General features: G+C 42.2%; 1 protein-coding gene and 1 pseudogene across 1 annotated transcript in view; both read left to right on the forward strand.

Annotated features, from left to right (window-relative positions):
- The first annotated feature begins 4,657 nt into the window (after positions 1-4,657).
- On the forward strand, positions 4,658-5,178 carry LOC127221236 (peptidyl-prolyl cis-trans isomerase A-like; annotated as a pseudogene).
- Positions 5,179-14,959: 9,781 nt separating this feature from the next.
- Cdc73 (cell division cycle 73) overlaps positions 14,960-17,195 on the forward strand; it is a 91,544-nt gene continuing 89,308 nt past the window's right edge. The window contains exon 1 of the mRNA XM_051183171.1: positions 14,960-15,143. Coding sequence (XP_051039128.1) covers positions 15,013-15,143 — 131 coding nt within the window. The 5' untranslated portion in view covers positions 14,960-15,012. The remainder of the gene's footprint in view (positions 15,144-17,195) is intronic.

Raw genomic sequence — 17,195 nt, forward strand, 5'->3', positions numbered from 1 at the left:
CATGTCTTTTTCAGTTGCATCTCCCTCTTAACATGGGCAAATTCTTCCTGTGCAGACACCTCTGCTTCCATTGCATGCCTTATTGTTCACAACAAAGGTCAATCAACAGCTTTCATTGCCTGCTTATGACCTGTTCCCAAACATTTTTCTCTTAGAAACTGCAATATATTGTCTAGGTTATGCACCACTTTGCTGGTATTGTTATACTTCTGGAGCTGCAGGCCCCATTTATCAATAAGGCATACTTCCCATAACAGATGGAGGAAGATAGCTACCCTGGGATTCTCACTAAGGACACTCAACTCTCAGATGTCTCAGACTTGGCTCCGTATCTTATTGACCATCTCAGGGAGCATGCAGCTGCCATGAGAGGCACCTACTCCCATATCACATAGGAAAAGGTAGCTGTATCGGCTTTCGTCTGGAGGCTCTTTACCCCCAGATCAATCATCTTAGTTGTATGTTTGATCACCCCAACAGGGGCTATGCAGTCAATCCTCTCCAGCTCACCGTTAGTTGTAATCTCTATTCAGGTACAAATTGTCATTTCTCTTATTTCTTGAGATATAAATCTATTCAACACAGAATGTGGTGCTGATGACAGACAAAAGAAATTATTCCACCCAAGTGTGGCTTAACTTGCCAGCTTATTGGAGTTACTTATGAAAGCATAGATGAGGGGTCATTCACAGAAGCGTGAGTGTATATGGCCCTGCATGGACCCCCATGTATCTTGAGCAAGCCTGAAGCTGTTGGCTCAAACATCTTGTAACCAGAATAGTTCTTGGTACTTTTCTTGATTTGCTAACACATTCTGTGGCAACAGTCACCTATACTGCAGCTATGGTTACTTTGCACAGTATCAAGCCAAGAAGATTAGTCAGCATTCTAACAGGCAGCACTAATTGGACTAAGGGGTTATGAAAATAAGGAGAGAACACAGACGTGGGGGGGGGGATAAGTTGGGAGTACCTGGAGAAGGTGAGGGAGGACTCTGGAGAAGATATGATCAAGATACATCGTTCACATGTATAAGTTTGTCAAAGAATAAGTAAAATGTATTTGTATTTAAAATGCAATATATATAGTCTCTAAAAACACACTAAAAACATAAGAGGAAGAGTCTGTGCTCAGAAAATAATTTCCCACTGACGGAAGAACTGGTTCTCTGTAAGCAGTAAGGGGAATGGGCCCATGGTGAAACCCGAAAGTTGCTCTCATGTTGCAGTGAGGCTGGGGTTATAAAGGAGATTAAGAGAAGTAGGGGTGTGGTGGCCCACACCTTTAATCTCAGCACTTCTGAGCCAAGGTAGGGGGATCTCTGAGTTTAAGGCCAGCCTGCTTGGTCTACAGATCAAGCTCCAGCACAACAAGAGTTGCTAGAGAAACATTGTCTCAAACAAAAAAAGAGTTAACAAAGCAAAGTCTGGAACAGGGAGAAAGATAAATAAGAACTTATAGTTGAGCATGAGATAACAAAGCTAGACACATAAGAGGAAGGACAGGACTCTGGGCCACTGACCAAAGATTGCCTGCCTCCTCACAGCCCCTCCAAAGCCCTTGAGGAACATATGTCACTGTTGTCCTTTTATATTGTTCTAACTTGATTCTCTTGCAGTAACAAAACATTCTGACCAAAAGGATCGTAGAGGTGGAAAGGATTTATTCTGCTATACTTCAAAATCACAGCCCTTGAGAGGCAGAAATTGTGGAAAAATTGTTGTTGCTGGTTTGCTCATTGGTTTGTGCTTTTATCATATTTTTACACAGCCTAAGACCACCTACCCAAGGGATGTTGCTACCCACAATAGACTTGGCCCTTCATATCAAATGTAATTCTATATTTGATAATTATGTCAGATAATCACTCACAGAAATGCCAAAAGCCAACCTGATCTATGCCCTCCTCAGATGTGACTTCTCCTCTCAGATGACTCTAGTCTGTATTAAGTTGGCAATTAAGCCTAACCAGGACATGCGTGTTCTTGCTTCTAATAAAGTTCATTGTAGTAAACTAAACTTTAAATTGAAAAAAGGAAATAAAAATTAAAAGGAAAGGAAAAAAACATGGCTGCCCCTGGGTATGGTAGAGGAGAAAGTTTATTGCAGATATGTGGGAGAGCATAGTCAGAGGCAGGGACATCTGGGAGAGTCCAGAGTGGACATGACAAGGCTGAGCTGGGCCATGTGTGGAAAGTGGGAAGGGAAAAAGGGGAGAGGAGAGAAGGGAGAGGGAAGAGGGGAGAAGAGAACTCACGCTGTAGACAAGGCTGGCCTGGAACTCAGAGATCTGCCTACCTCTGCCTCCCAAGTGCTGGGATTAAAGTGGACAGCCAGGACAGTTACACAGAAACCCTGTCTTAAAACACACACACACACACACACACACACACACACACACACACACACAATTTGTCTCACAAGAATGGTGCTGGCCAACATCCGGAGAGGACCACCTTAACTGGTTCACAGCATATCAAACATACTGAGTATCCATGGTCCAGGCCAAGTCTTGGTTCCTTTGCTTACAAAGCTACCAGTTCTACTAGGGGTGGCTCTGACAGCAAGGTATCCTGGCAGCTGGGAGCCAAGGAAAACCACAAAGTTACTCTAAGTGTAGCAGCTCACAGATCTGCTCTAGGGGATAGTTTTTCCGGCAAGAGAGGGTTTCCTCATCAAAGTTATTACAGCTCTGTTCTACCAGGGGAACATTTCATTAGTAAAAGTGTTTCAGCTGGCTCTACTCTGGTGAAAGTGTCAGTCATTGCTCACAATAAACCTTACTCAAGAGATGTATTGGGGAAGAAGAATCCAGGATGGTGGCTGCCTCTGCTAGAGCGGGAAGCAGGAAAAAAACTGAATAGTGGTACTTATATAGTTTCTGGTGTCAAGGGCACTGAGCATGTTTTACCTCCAAATACCACAGATACACACATTTGAGGATTCAGTTTAACATATATGAAATTTGGAATACATACTGAAACTATAGCACTTTTCACATTTCTTTGTTCAAAGTATTTTTTATACTAAGTCCATAGTTACTTTTCACTACAATTGTTTTCTAACATTTCCCAACCAGTAATTAAGGAAGACAACAGAGTCAGAATCTAGTCTGCAAGGGACTTAATACTGTTATCCTAATAAAGGAGACTGGCGAATGGAACCCCTTCCACAAAGGTCTAGGCACTGGGTTGGAGAGAGAGCTCATTTGGTAAAGTTCTTGCCATGCAGTAAGGACTGCATTAGAATTCCCAGCACCAATGTAAAAAGCTAGGCGTGGAATCCTAGCACCGGGGGAGCAGACACAGGAAGCTACCCAGAGCTCACTGTCTGCTGGTATGGCTGAATCAGTGAGATCCAAGTTGAGACACAACTAAATGAAGGGTAAAGAGGAAGACACCCAACATTTACCTCTGGCCTACACACACACACACACACACACACACACCAAGCATATAAATATCATATACAGTGAGAGGATGCCTGTTTAGATTTTTTTAATTTGGAGAACAATCTCTTTGCCCCCTCTTCCCTCCCTTTTCATCCCTTATCCCCATTGAGTTTCGACATTGATGTGAGTGGAGTTTTTAAAGTAAAACATTGCTTGGGCAAGTGAGGTGATTCAGCAGGTAAAGGCACTCGCTATGTTACCCTGACAACCTGAGTTCGGTCCCTAGACTCTGCTATGGAAAGAGAGAATCAACTCCTGAATGTTAGCCTCTGACCTCCATGAGTGCCATGGCATACACATGTCCCTATACACATACACATCATGCACACATATGTATATACACACTAGTCATAAATACTACCTAAAAATTCTTTTTATTTAAATTGTGTCTTTTATCTTGGGAATCCTCATAGGAGAATGTAGGACAATCTATGGAAATAAAAAAAATTTTCTGAAGAGAAAGGCACTCACTGGCACCTAAAGAGATTATTCATATTTATTGGTGTAGTAGATAGTACATTAAACAAAAATTTGTTTAATAGGCAATAGTGTTTTAGTCTTCTTTATGTTACTATAATCTGGTCATATCGGGTTCAGTTATGAAGAAAATAGGCTCATTCCTCACAGTTTTGCAGGCTAAGTTCAATATCGAGGCACTGGGATTTGATGAGGGGCTTCTTGCTACATCATCCACAGCAGAAGGCAAAAAACAAGAACCCATGTGTGGGGGGATGAGGATATGGGGATATTGGGAATTAACTTCCAACACATGGACTTTGGAGAACACATTCAACTACTTCTTTTCACTCAACTTCCTTAGCAACTCTATGAAGCAAGTATGTTCTTACCCTCATTTTATATGTAAAGTATAGAAGATACCAAAGGGCTAAGTAACACGCTAAGCTTATTCACTTGATGGACTGTGCCTTTAATTCAAGTGATCTGATAATCCCAGATGCCATGATTGCAATCACCACACTATTCTGGTTCTCCAAAGGTAAACTATCTCTAATTAATGATGGACAATGTGTACTTTGAGAAGGAATGGAACTGGTAATTCAGCTCTCTCTTTTCACCTGTATGGACACCAGGCACCCACGCATGCACAAACATACATTCAGACACACAATATGAAACAAAAATCATCTTAACAATGGACGGTGGCTTTGCAGATGCCGCTGTCCCCTGTCACTTCTTCCTGAAGCCATGGTCAACTCAGCCGATGGAGAGCCCTTGGGCCGAGTCTCCTTCGAGTTATTTGCAGACAAAATTCCAAAGACAGCAGGAAACTTTCACGCTCTGAGCACTGGAGAGAAAGGATTTGGATGCAAGGGTTCCTCCTTTCACAGGATTATCCCCGGATTCATGTTCCAAGGGTGGTGACTTCACATGCCATAATGGCACTGGCGGCAGGTCCATCTAAGAAGAGAAATTTGAGGATGAGAGCTTCATCCTGAAGCATACAGGTCCTGGCATCTCGTCCATGGCAAATGCTGAACCAAACACAGATGGTTCCCAGTTTTTTTATCTGCACCACCAAGGCTGATTGGCTGTACGGCAAGCACGTGGTCTTTGGGAAGGTGAAAGATGGGATGAACAATGTGGAAGCCATGGAGCGTTTTGGATTCGAGAACGGCAAGACCAGCAAGATCACCATTTCCGACTGTGGACAACTCTAATTCTTTTGACGTGTGGGCTTCTTACCCACCAGACCATTCTTTCTGTAGCTCAGGAGAGCATCCCCCACCCCATCTGCTCACAATGCCCTGGAATCTCTGGTCTCACTGAAATTCTTTGGGTTCCATATTTTCTTCTTTCCCCTCCGAGTCTAGCTGGCTTGCAGAGTTAAGTTTATGATTGTGAATAAAAACTAAGAACTGTTTAAAAAAAAAAAAAAAAAAGAACGGTGAAACAGATTTGATTATAAGTCCCTCTAATTCCAATGTTCCAACTTACCAGTCATGCATGAGTCAAATACAGTTCAGCTGTTTCCTGTAAATGGTAAATTGAATAGGACATTGGCAGTAGATCACTTTGGTCCTCTGTCTCCTCACAGGCAGGGGAAAGCCAGCTTCTATCGGTGTCTGAATTGGAAAAAACAGCTGAACCGTGATACCCTTCTGTGAAATAATTTCCCACTATCAACAGTCAGACCAAAATACAGGTTGACTTTATAGAATATGATAAAACAAGACAGTTCAATAAGTATGTCTGAACACATCTAAATATGGCCGCTATGAATAACTCCTACTTCTTTCCTAATTACAACTTTGCATCATTTATTTCTTCATTCATACCTTTTAGATATAAAAAATCATAGCCCTGTGGGCCAAATCTACCCATATTTTTTTTTCTTTTCTTGATGATGGAATCATTATTGTGTATATGCTCGCTCTGGCACTTAAGTATAGCAGCCAACTCATCTTTTTTTGGTACAATATTTAGGAAAGAATGTATTGAACACTTTGAAACAATTTAAGCAATGTGGTGGTGGCACATGCCCTTAATCCCAGGACTCGGGAGGCAGAGGCAAGTGCAGCTCTGTGAGTTTGAGGCCAGCCTGGTCTACAGAGTGAGTTCCAGGATAGCTGGGGCTACACAGAGAAACCTTGTCTTGAAAAAACCCAAAACAACAAGAAACAATTAAAAAATAAATAAAACAAGAAGATGTGAATGAGACCATGCAGTCCACAAATCATACATGTTCTACTATCTCTTAACATCACTCCACTGGGACCATACCACTAACAGGTAAGTCTTTAGGGAACACACTCAGACAATATTTGAAATAAAATGTTTCCCCAAATCATATAACACAGACTCCAAATTGTATTGACTGACTGATTGGTAGATTGATGATGAATTGATAAAGACAGGGTCTCAAGCTGGTCTCAGGGATGTCCTTGAACCTGTGATTAATTTTTTTATATTTATTTATTTTTATTTGTATTTTTTTTTAAGACAAGGTTTATGTATGAAACTGCTCCGGCTGTCTTGGAACTCACTCTGTAGATCAGGCTAGTCTTGAACTCATAGAGGTTCACCTGCCTCTGTCTCCCCAAGTGCTGGGATTAAAGACGTGTGCCAACACCACCTGGCTAGATTAATTTTTACATGCATTGGTGTTTTGCCTGCAAGTATGACTGTGCAAAGGTGATACACACACACACACACACACACACACACACGTATATATATATATATATATATATATAGGTCTTCCTTTAGTGCAGTCAGTGGACCCAACCTATTTTGTTTAATAAGTGTGTATCAAAAAACGAGTCAAATAACTGTATTAGCCAATACCATTTGTGGCATGTTTTTGTGTGGCCAGAAATCTAAAAATGACTTTTTTCTTTTCCACATTTTTAAGGGTTTTTTTTTTTTTTTTCAAAACAAAGGAAGAAAAGGGGGGGGGGAAGGAATACAGAAAGTCAAGGCAGAAAGAGAAAAAGACAGAAACCATCTATAGATCTTCAAACGCTCATTAGCCTTTTACAGAAAAATGGCACCTCTTAGTTCAGAACTATGAAAGATCTGAGATTTTTATGGTGTTTGCAAGCTGACAAGTTAGTTGTGCGGTTTCCTGGGTGATAACAAAAACAGGATTCCCAGATAAGAGATAAAGTGCTTTGCTACTGAAATCACTTTCCAGAATGTCAGCACTAATTCCTTTGCGTCAACAAACCTCCTTGTAAAGGTCTTAGCACTACTTAACCAGTGTTACATCATGGGCCAACTTTCAGCACAGTTTCAAAGGGTCAAAGCATGTTGGTCACGTCCAGCAGGAGTCCAGGGATGGATCTGACTAGGGTAGCAAGGCAACGAAGAAAAGACAAACACAACACAGAGCACAGCTAGGATAGGCCTTCCGATAGAGAAAGAAAGCACCCAAGAATCGCAGCCCGTTTTTTTATATACAGTAGAACAGGGAGCCTGGTTATTGCATATAGCTCAACAAAAGATAAACAAGTAGGCAAGGTAATTACATACAGCTGATCAAGCAGGCGGACTCCAGAGAGGAGCCGCTTTGAGGTCATAAACATAGGGTAAGGGTGGGAAGACAGCTTTGGTGAACAAGTTTTGCATACATTATTAACATCTGCTCCCAGACCAAAGGAAGGCTTTGCCATCACTGAGACTCAGCAGAGAATGGTGGTGGTGGTGGTAGTGTGGTGTGTGTGGGAGGTGTTACTTTTCCAGGTGTCTGGGGCGCTGGAGTCCTTGACATGGCTGTGCCCATGTCAACAGCACACATTCACTCAGGGCTTCCTCCCTACCACACAGATTTAAACCACAGAGCTAGGTGACTAGTTAAAACAACTCTTCAGGTTAGGAACTGAGTAGCATTACAGCCGGGCCCCTTGTTGCAGTGACTATGTTCATGGCCTATGCTGGATTGCCTGTTTAAGCCATTGACACAAACGAAGTTTTAAGGAGGTTCAGGAAAGACCTTGCTGCCCCCTATGAGGAGTCAATTGTCTAATTTAGTCATCTGAAATCTTGTGCAGCCTCCTGAGTCAGGCCACCTGGTCCAAAATGGAGAGGTAAGTTTACGGTGAATTAAGCTACAGATTAAACTCCAGTTATAGCAAGGTTCATTTATTTTCTCCTTAGGAATAAGGTCTGTTAGGATTTGCCGTTAGCTAATCAGAATTCCACTGTTCCTTGACGAAATAAGTTTTTCCAACAGTTTGTTTGCTTGCCTGGTTACCTATTAGAAGGAAGTTTTACAGGGAGAGGTCAGGCAGAGGTGTTTATTGTTGAACTGGAACAAAAGGGTCAGATGGCCTTAGACCAATGTCTTTAGATCGATCGACTATGTCTTGAGTCTCTATTAAGAATTAGACAAGGACATCTTCACTAGTTCTTTCTTCTATTTGTGTCGTGTTTAATTCCTCTCCTTGGAATCAGGTTTATCCAACTTGTGTTTTTGGTGACAAGTATTTTTTTTTTTTTTTTTTTTTTTTTTTACCTTATCTGGGCTACACAAGGACCATCTTTAGGAAATGTCTTCTCAAGTCCATTTCAATTGAAAACTGCCTATTGTTTGTCCAGCACTCACTTTCCTCCAATTTTTAAGTTTTAATGATAATTTATATGCTTATATTTATATAACTTACCAAGGTTATAAGAGTAGTCATTTCTCTATTTTCAGCAAGATTGTCCCTTCCAGAAATGCTTTGGAACAAAAAAGGGAAAATCTTTTGTGAGGAAATTGTGCTTGTTGGTCTAAAAAAATAGAGACCATTAGTATAGGAGATATAGCTCAGGTGGTAAAGTGCTGGCCTATCATGCATGAGATTTTGGGTTCAGTCCCCAGCAGTAATGTGACTTGGTATAATGTCACATGCCTGTAATCCCACTCAGCACGCAGGAAGGCAGAAAGGTTGGGTGTGCAAAGTCATTCTCAAAGTCCTTCTCATCCACATAGCTAGTTTATAGTCCACCTGAATTACCTTAGAACCCTGTCTCAGAGCAACAACAATGACATCCCCTTTAAATACTTATTTTTAAGATTAACAAAATGATGGTTTTCCTCCATGGCATAGCTAGACAAAATTAGTAGAACCCAAATTATTCTTTAAATTAGCTATAATAAAACTCTTGAGCTGGTGATGGTGTACACTTGTAGCCTATATACTCAGGAGGCAGAAGTTCAAGGACAGCCTGGATTATAGCAAGTTCCAGAACAGCTGGAGCTTCACAGTGAGAACTTGTCTCAAAAAACTGAAAGAACAATAACAAAAAGAAACAAAACCACCCCCTACATTTTCATGTGTGTACTTTATATTTGTTTCTGCCTATTTTTTTTTATTCAACTCATCTCAGGACCCACCCATATCCTCTTCCCCAGATCTTTGCCACCATTTACTTTCAGAAAAGAAAAGGCTTCCCAGGAACATCAACCCAACACCCGATAACAAGATACAATAAAACTAGATACAAATCCTCATGTCGGGGCTCAGCAAGGCAACCCAATAGGAGGAAAAGGTTTTCATGAGCAGGCAAAAGAGTCAGAGACCTCCTCACTCCCACAAAACACTATGATAACAAACAACATATACACAGATAATCTATGCAGAGACCCATGAAGACTGCGGTTGCCACTTCAGTCTCTGTGAGCATGAGCCCTGCTTAATTGATTCTGTGGACTGTGTTCTCCTGGTACCCTTGACCTCCCTGGCTCCTACAATTCTTACTCCCCCTCTGCTGTGCGGTTCCCAAGCTCCAAGGAAAATGACCTGATGGAGAGCTCCAATTTGGACTCTCTCTCTCTGCCTTATGTTTGGCTGTGGGTCCCTGCATTAACTCCTGCCAGCTTTGGGCAGAAGCCTCTCTGATGATGATTGGGCTATGTGTGCATTTTATAATGGGTAGTTTTCCTTCAGACTTTCCTCTACCTTTGCAGAGAAAGCATAATTAACCTTACACATTAGTCATTTTATATTTGCTCGAGGCACTTTCCTTTTGTTTCCTTTCTCTGTTTTATCTGTCTTGTAAAATTATAAAGATTAATTGATGAGCAAACAAACATCCAGATGTTGTGTCCTCATATTAGAAATATTCAGTTCAATAAGACAGAATGACTAAGTGATAAAATTGTTGGTAAACTTTTTGCATTTGTTTTTCAAACCTTGAAGAGGGTATTTATTGAATAGCCTTTGGTATGACAGTTACAATATATGAAAACAAGGCCTTAATGTCAAGGTAAAAAATAAACTTCTGGCTTAATTCAATCCTTAATTTTTTCTTTTGGTTTTTTGAGACAGGGTTTCTCTGTGTTAAAGCCCTGACCGTCCTGCAACTTGATCTGTAGACCAGGCTGGCCTCAAACTCAGAGATCCACCTGCCTCTGCCTCCTGGGTGCTGGAATTAAAGGTGCCACGATCTCCCAGCTCCCAGTCTTTAAATTTTATATCATGTAAAAATAATGTCAACACAAAGTTGTGTTTAAACAGGACCAAGGTTAAATTTATTTCAGTTTGAACTAACTAAATCTCAGCTGATTTTTCTGGGTCATTATCATTTATTTCTGTATCATTTATAAGTTCAAGGCTGAGCATAGTATCACATGCCTTTAATCCCAGCACTGAGGAGGCAGAGGCAGATAGATCTCTGAGTTTGATGCCAGTCTAGTCTACACTGTGAATACCAGTACAGCCAGTGCTACACAGAGAAACCCTGTCTTGAAAAACAACAAAATAAACTCCCTTCTACAAGTTCCCAGATATGAATATGTATATTGTATTATGTGTCCATAACATTTTAATATATATATAAATAAAAACTATATAATTAATTAGTGAATGAAAAGGTATTAATAGAAATAATTTTTAAAGTTTTAATTTTATTAAATTTTAATGCACTAAGAAATTAAAATTGTAAATCTCAGATCCTTTTCTATTTTAAGACATTAGGGAAGTGATTATTTAATTAGTAAACAAGTGTTGATGCCTGACTATTATTTATATAAAACCCAGATATGTTGGTTATATATGCAGGGAACACAGAGGACAATTGATTTTAATGTCAAATAAGAAGAAAAACATGTAAACAATTAACAGCTTTTCTTGGAGCTGTAAGAGAGAAGAGGATTTGGGGATAACCACTGTCCCCAAACCTGGACAGACATAGCTCACCTGAGGACAGGTCTCTGCATAGAAACAGACATAAGGACCAGATCTGGGGCTGGAAAATGTCAGCATAGCTGATGGTCTTGGTTGGTTTCTATTGCTGTAACAAAACACCATGACTATGCAAGCATTTAATTTGGGCTCACAGTTGCAGCAGGTTAGAATCCATGACTGTCATGTCAGGGAGCCTGGGAGCGGTCAGGTGGTCAGTGGTCGAGGCACTGGTGCAGTAGCTGAGAGCTCACATCTTGAGATACAACCTACAGGCAAAAGGAGTTAGCTGGGAACAGGATGGGCTTTGGAAACCCAAAGCCTGACCCCAGTGACAAGCCTCCTCCATCAAGGCTACACCTCGTAAACCTTCCCAAACAGTTCCATAACCTGAGGACAAGTACCAAACATATCTCATTCTCATCTAAATCACCACACTGATGAGCTGCTGGAGGCGCAGAGTGGGCAATTCTGAGGGGGACCCAGTCCTAATTGTGCTATTATAATAATAACCTTGAGGATTTGGACCTGTGTTCTATCAGTAAACATCAGAGAGAATCAAATCACCTGTTTTGTCCAGCAAGGGGCAGAGAAAAGAGAATTTTGAAATATAACAGAAATCTTTTCTTAACAAGGTTTCTTCTAAAAAAGCAAACAGAAAACCTAGCCAGTCAATTTGAGTGTAGTCTGCTGGAATTTTGTCAGATCCTACCTGACCTATGAGATAGAATATCAAAATGCAGTCGTCTGTGCCCTTCTATGTGGGAGAAGAGAGATGTGTACATGATCAGAGCGCTCTCACAGTCCCTCCTCTCTGAGTCGGAGGAGAACTGGTGATCAGCTCAGTGCCACACTCCCTCTTTACAGACTGAATGAGTTGTCTGCCTATACAGTGTGCCCCCTTCCTTGTAACTTAACACCACATTTCAAGGCCTTTTGGCAGTTCCCTTTAACTGCTACATTGTGTCCAGCTATCAAGGACAGAATTGTAAGGTTTATCAAACAGAATAAAGACAGGATTTGAAGAGAAAGTACAAAGTATCAGAAAGACATGGCAGGAGAGTTGGGATTATCAGAAGAGGAGGATTGAAAACAATAATGTATGTGTTGGGAGCTCTACTAGACAGAGACGGCATCAGGCAAGGACAGATGGGCCATGCCAGCAGGGGAAAGGAAATCTTATCAAAGAAACAGTAGTCATCAAAACACAGTAACGGGGCTTGGCATGGCAGGGCACTCCTGTAATCACAGGACTCAGAAGACAGAGGCAAGAATATCCAGTTTCAGGCCACTCAGTGCTAAACAACAACAGCCTACTTGTAAAAATGAAGTAGGAAAGTAAAACGAAAATACTGTGACAGAAACAAAGAATGATTTCGAAGGGATTACTTGAATAGACAGGACTGAGGAAATAATTTATGAGTTTGAGATAATTTCAAATGGAATCCTTCAAACTGAAAAGCAAAGACAACAAAGATTGGAAGATACAGAACTAAATACCCAAGGACTATTAGAAGAAGACAGAGGAAGGAACAGAAAATAAGAAAATAATAACCACGTTTCTGTGAGATAGCAAGCCACAGATACAAGAAGTTCAGAGAACACCACAGAGAGTAACACACTTCTTCCCTATAATAAAATAAACAACAAACCCTTCACTTCCAAAGTGTTGATTCCAAACTACAGAAAATATGAGACAAAGACAGAATCCTATCATTAATACAAAATACAATAGCTAGGAAGTGTTAGTTCTTAGGTTCTATAGCATAGTAACTATTGTCCACACAATCTATTACATGTAAAAAAGAATTAGAAGAGGTGATACTGAATATTCATAATCCACAGATACAATTTTTTTGAGAAGACAGACACACCAATTACTTTGGTTTGTTCATTACATGTAGGTGTCAAGTTATCATATTGTCACATATATGTGTATATTAGGTGTCAGTTAAAAAGAATACCACTAAATTCTGAGTAAGTCCAGAAGTGAGAAAATACCTGAGCAACAGAGGAACAAGGCAAAGAGTTTCATTTACCTTTTGAGACAGCATGCAGAACAGGAGGGAATAGACGGTGATACTGAAAGTAGTGAGACAAGCTGGATATGGTTGGTGACATCTATACCCAGACACTCGGGAAGTAAAGGCAGGAGGACAGAGAGTTTGAGCTAGCCTGGGCTACTAACTGAGTCTGATGCCAATCTCAGCCACATGGCAAGACACTGTTCTTCAAACAAATAAACAACCCTCTAAAACAAAATTAAAGCCTTAAACTTTACTAAACTACAATTTTACACTTTAAAAAGTTATCCTGTAAAACTGAAGGAGACATAAAGACCTTCTCAGACAAATGGAAAGGATTTATTGGACACAGATCTTCCTTACAGGGAAATAAATAATACAGTTCAGAAATTCAAAACTTCATAGAGGAAGTGAGAATAAGGAAGGAACACATGAAGTTACAGTGGTATCTTTATTTTTTGTATTATCATGACTAATTATAATATCACAATCTGATGATAATAATAGCAACAATGGATGTATTAGGTAGACTTAATGTGGATGTGTGTTCATATGCGCATGTGTAAATATGTTATTATTTGGCTATGAAGCATTCCTTCCTTTCAAGAAATATTGTGTGAAAGGCTTAATCAGCAGCAGCTGCTGATTCTATAGGGAAAACATTTAATATTGAGGGCACTAACTACTGTGGTGATATTTTGTTTATGATCTAATAAAGCTTGCCTGAAGATCAGAATGCAGTCAGCCACAGCCACAGAGGCCAGGTAGTGGTGGTACACACCTTTAATCCCAGCACCCTGGAGACAGAGGCAGATGGATTTCTGTCAGTTCAAGGCCAGCCTGGAGAAACCCTGTCTCGAAAACCAAACCAAACCAAGCCAAACAATCCCATAGTGTGTAATTCACAGTTTGAGACTTCCGAATGATGCCCACCCCGCCCAGTTCACAAACTGAAACCATTTGAGACTTTTGGTGATTACCCGGGAGAAGTTGTGGGGATGGAAAAAGTTATTTCCAAAGAAAGGAAGCCTAAGAGTAAACAATTAATTGCATCTCATCGACGCGTTAGGATGCTTTCAGCTTATTCTCGTATTAATTTTATTCTGTCCACCAACCAAGCGTGGTTAGGAGACCAGCAGCGACCCACAGATGGTGCCCGAACTGTTGTTTTCCGACTCTGTCTTTTCCTCTTTGCAGATCCACCCCTAGTCAAAACTCAACTCAAACCACAAAACGTCTACATTGCAAACCCCCGGTTTTCGGTAGTAGCTCATCCTGACCACAGGGACCTACAAAATAGTCTGTCTGCAAAACCGCCCCGGGAGGAAAGTCGATGAACTCGGCGCGCGCGATCCGGCATTCCAAGTACAGAAGCGCCCGGCAGGGCAGGTGCGCGCGCACCTGTCGCTCGCTCGCCGGGTGCAAGCTCTGCGCTCGCCCCAGTGCGCGCCGCGGAGCCCGCGCAGGGCCCCCAGCTCCGCTTAAAGCTCGGCACCCGGGATCGGCGCGGCCGCTCTCCTGTCCCCGTTTCCCCGGAGTCTGCGGCGTGCCCCGCGGGGGCGTGGGAGGCTCGTCCGGTCGCTCCGCCCCCTGGCGGCGGCGGCCCGCGGCGCTGGCGGGGCGTGGGTCAGTCAGGCGTTCTCCGCGGGCAGCCCGCGGCGGGGCCTTGCCTTATATAGCGCGGGGTCCTCGGCGGCCTGGGTGGCTTCTGCCCGTGCTGCTGTCGTAGACGCGGGCGGCTGTTAGTGCGGCGGCTGTTGGTTCGCGGCGGCGGCGGCGGGCGGAGAGGGCGGGCGGGCGGGCGGGCGGGCGGAGAGGGCGAGGCGACGGGGGAAGGAGGAGGCAGGCGCGGCGGCGGCGGCGTTGGCGGCGGTGGCCGGGGCCCGCGGCGGCGGCGAGGGGGGCGAAGATGGCGGACGTGCTCAGCGTCCTGCGACAGTACAACATCCAGAAGAAGGAGATCGTGGTCAAGGGAGATGAAGTGATCTTCGGGGAGTTCTCGTGGCCCAAGAATGTGAAGACCAACTATGTAGTTTGGGGGTGAGTGCGGCGCGGCCGTGGCCTGCTGGCGGCGGGGCAGCGCCGGGCGCCCCCGGGCGACCTCGTCCCTCGGCCCCCGCCCCCATCCCCGTCCCTCGGGGATGGAGGAAAACGGGTGCTCGGGGCGGGGGAAAAGTTGTTCTCGGCAGCAGAAGTTGCACTTTGCGGGTGAGCAGGGGACGGCGGACGGGTGGAGCGCATTCTGCAGCGGTCAAGTGTGTTCTGCGTTGGGGATGCCACAGGGAAAGCGACCCTGGGAGTTTGAGACTCTGCCAGCCGCTGTCCACCGAGGTGTCTAGGGTGTCGGCGCCGGGGAGGGCGGCTGGCTGCGCGGCTACCTGGACGTAGGTGCAGAAGCACGAAGCATAGAGTCTGGCGGCCACCGAGTCGCTTTTTTTGTTCTTAGTTTTTTTTTTTTTTTTTTTTCGCCCAGAGGCTGCCATGTGTTGCAACTGTCTCCTCTGGCTCTTGGAGCGCCAGGGTAATTTTGTTTCAATCTCCCCCCCCCTTCATAATTGGGGAGGATGATACTGTTCTTCAAGGAAAAGAAAAAAAAAAAAGGAAAAGGGAATAGACTAGTACTAGAACTTTAAGAAAGAAGGAGATTGAGTTTGGAAGTCTGCAAAATCAGTGTTCGAGATGAAAGCAGGACTTGGTTGGGGAGAAAGTTAATGGAGAAATGCCGTCAGTTAGTTATGCATACGGGTCTGAGAAATTGATCCTATGTGCTTTTCGGAAAGCGCCCTAAAGAAAAAATGTTTGGGAATACTGATCCATGCGTGCCATGAATTTAAGTCATTCAAGAAATTATTAATTTAATAATTAGTTTAATAATCCTTTGGGGCCTTTGGGGCCTCTTTAATGTTGTTACTGTCTTTGATGTTTCGCTTTGGTAATTAGAATTTTGGTACTTATGTTTTGTTTGATTGAATGACTTTATGAATGGTCAGTGAAAAACAAGAAAATTTTAAGATTTCTTTTGACGTATTGGTTCCCATTTTGAAATGTTGATTAAGTGACATTCCGAGTTTACAGTGTTTTAACTCTTTCAAATAAATTACCCAGAAATTGGACTTTAATGGATATTTTTCTTTAAAACCTCAAGGTATGGATAGATGAGTGTGGTAGCAAAAGACACACTCCAGCACTCAGGAGTCAGAGGCAGGTGGATCTCTGAGTTCAAGGCCAGACTGGTTTACAAAGCAAGTTGCAGGACAGCCAGGCCTGTTAAATAGAGAAACCCTGTCTCAAAAAAACCAAACCACACCCCCCCCCCAAAAAAAACAAAAAACACCTCAAGGTATAAAGAAGTTTAATTTGAGAAATAGAAAAAAGTTGAAAACTCTGATTCCTACCTACCTTACACTAGGTTAACCTATTTTGGGCAGAAAAGATGAAACAGATTAAGTTGATGTGAAATGTTTTTACAGTTGTTTACGATTTAGTTCTAAACCAGGCAGTGCACATCTTTAATCCCAGCACTTTCAACATCAAACCTTCAATAGTTGTTTTCTGCATGTGTGTACATATAAATATGTATATATTTATATGTACATATATAAAAGACTAATCAGTATACTTTCAGTACTTCTAGTTTTATAAGTATTTTCTATAGCGATTAACATGTAATGGCTGATTTGATAGAGGAAAAGTGATAATAGAGGTTAGTAAGGTAAGTTTAGTATAAATAACAATGAGCTGCATTCAAATGGTTTAATATAGTTTAACCATCATAACTATACATTGAGGAAGAAGGGAGAATTGGAAAACTGTGTTAGCGTAGAGAGCTTGTACTTCCAAGACTACATTGTTTAATCAAAGACAGAATTGTATTTTGGTTTTGTGTCACTGATCTAGTTTGAGAGACATAAGGATTTTACCCTTGAAGTTGAACCTGTTTACTTTTCAGTATATTGTTGAGGATCTTGTTTGGAAAGAACAGTAAGATGTTCATTTTGTAAGTGCAACCCTAGTGATACATTTCCCTAAGCAGTTTGTTTTCTTTGAATGATCCTTCCCATTGTGCAACTAGCTGGGTTTCTTTCTCTGTTG

This window comes from Phodopus roborovskii, unplaced genomic scaffold (assembly GCF_943737965.1).
Source record: "Phodopus roborovskii unplaced genomic scaffold, PHOROB, whole genome shotgun sequence".
NCBI lineage: Eukaryota > Metazoa > Chordata > Mammalia > Rodentia > Cricetidae > Phodopus > Phodopus roborovskii.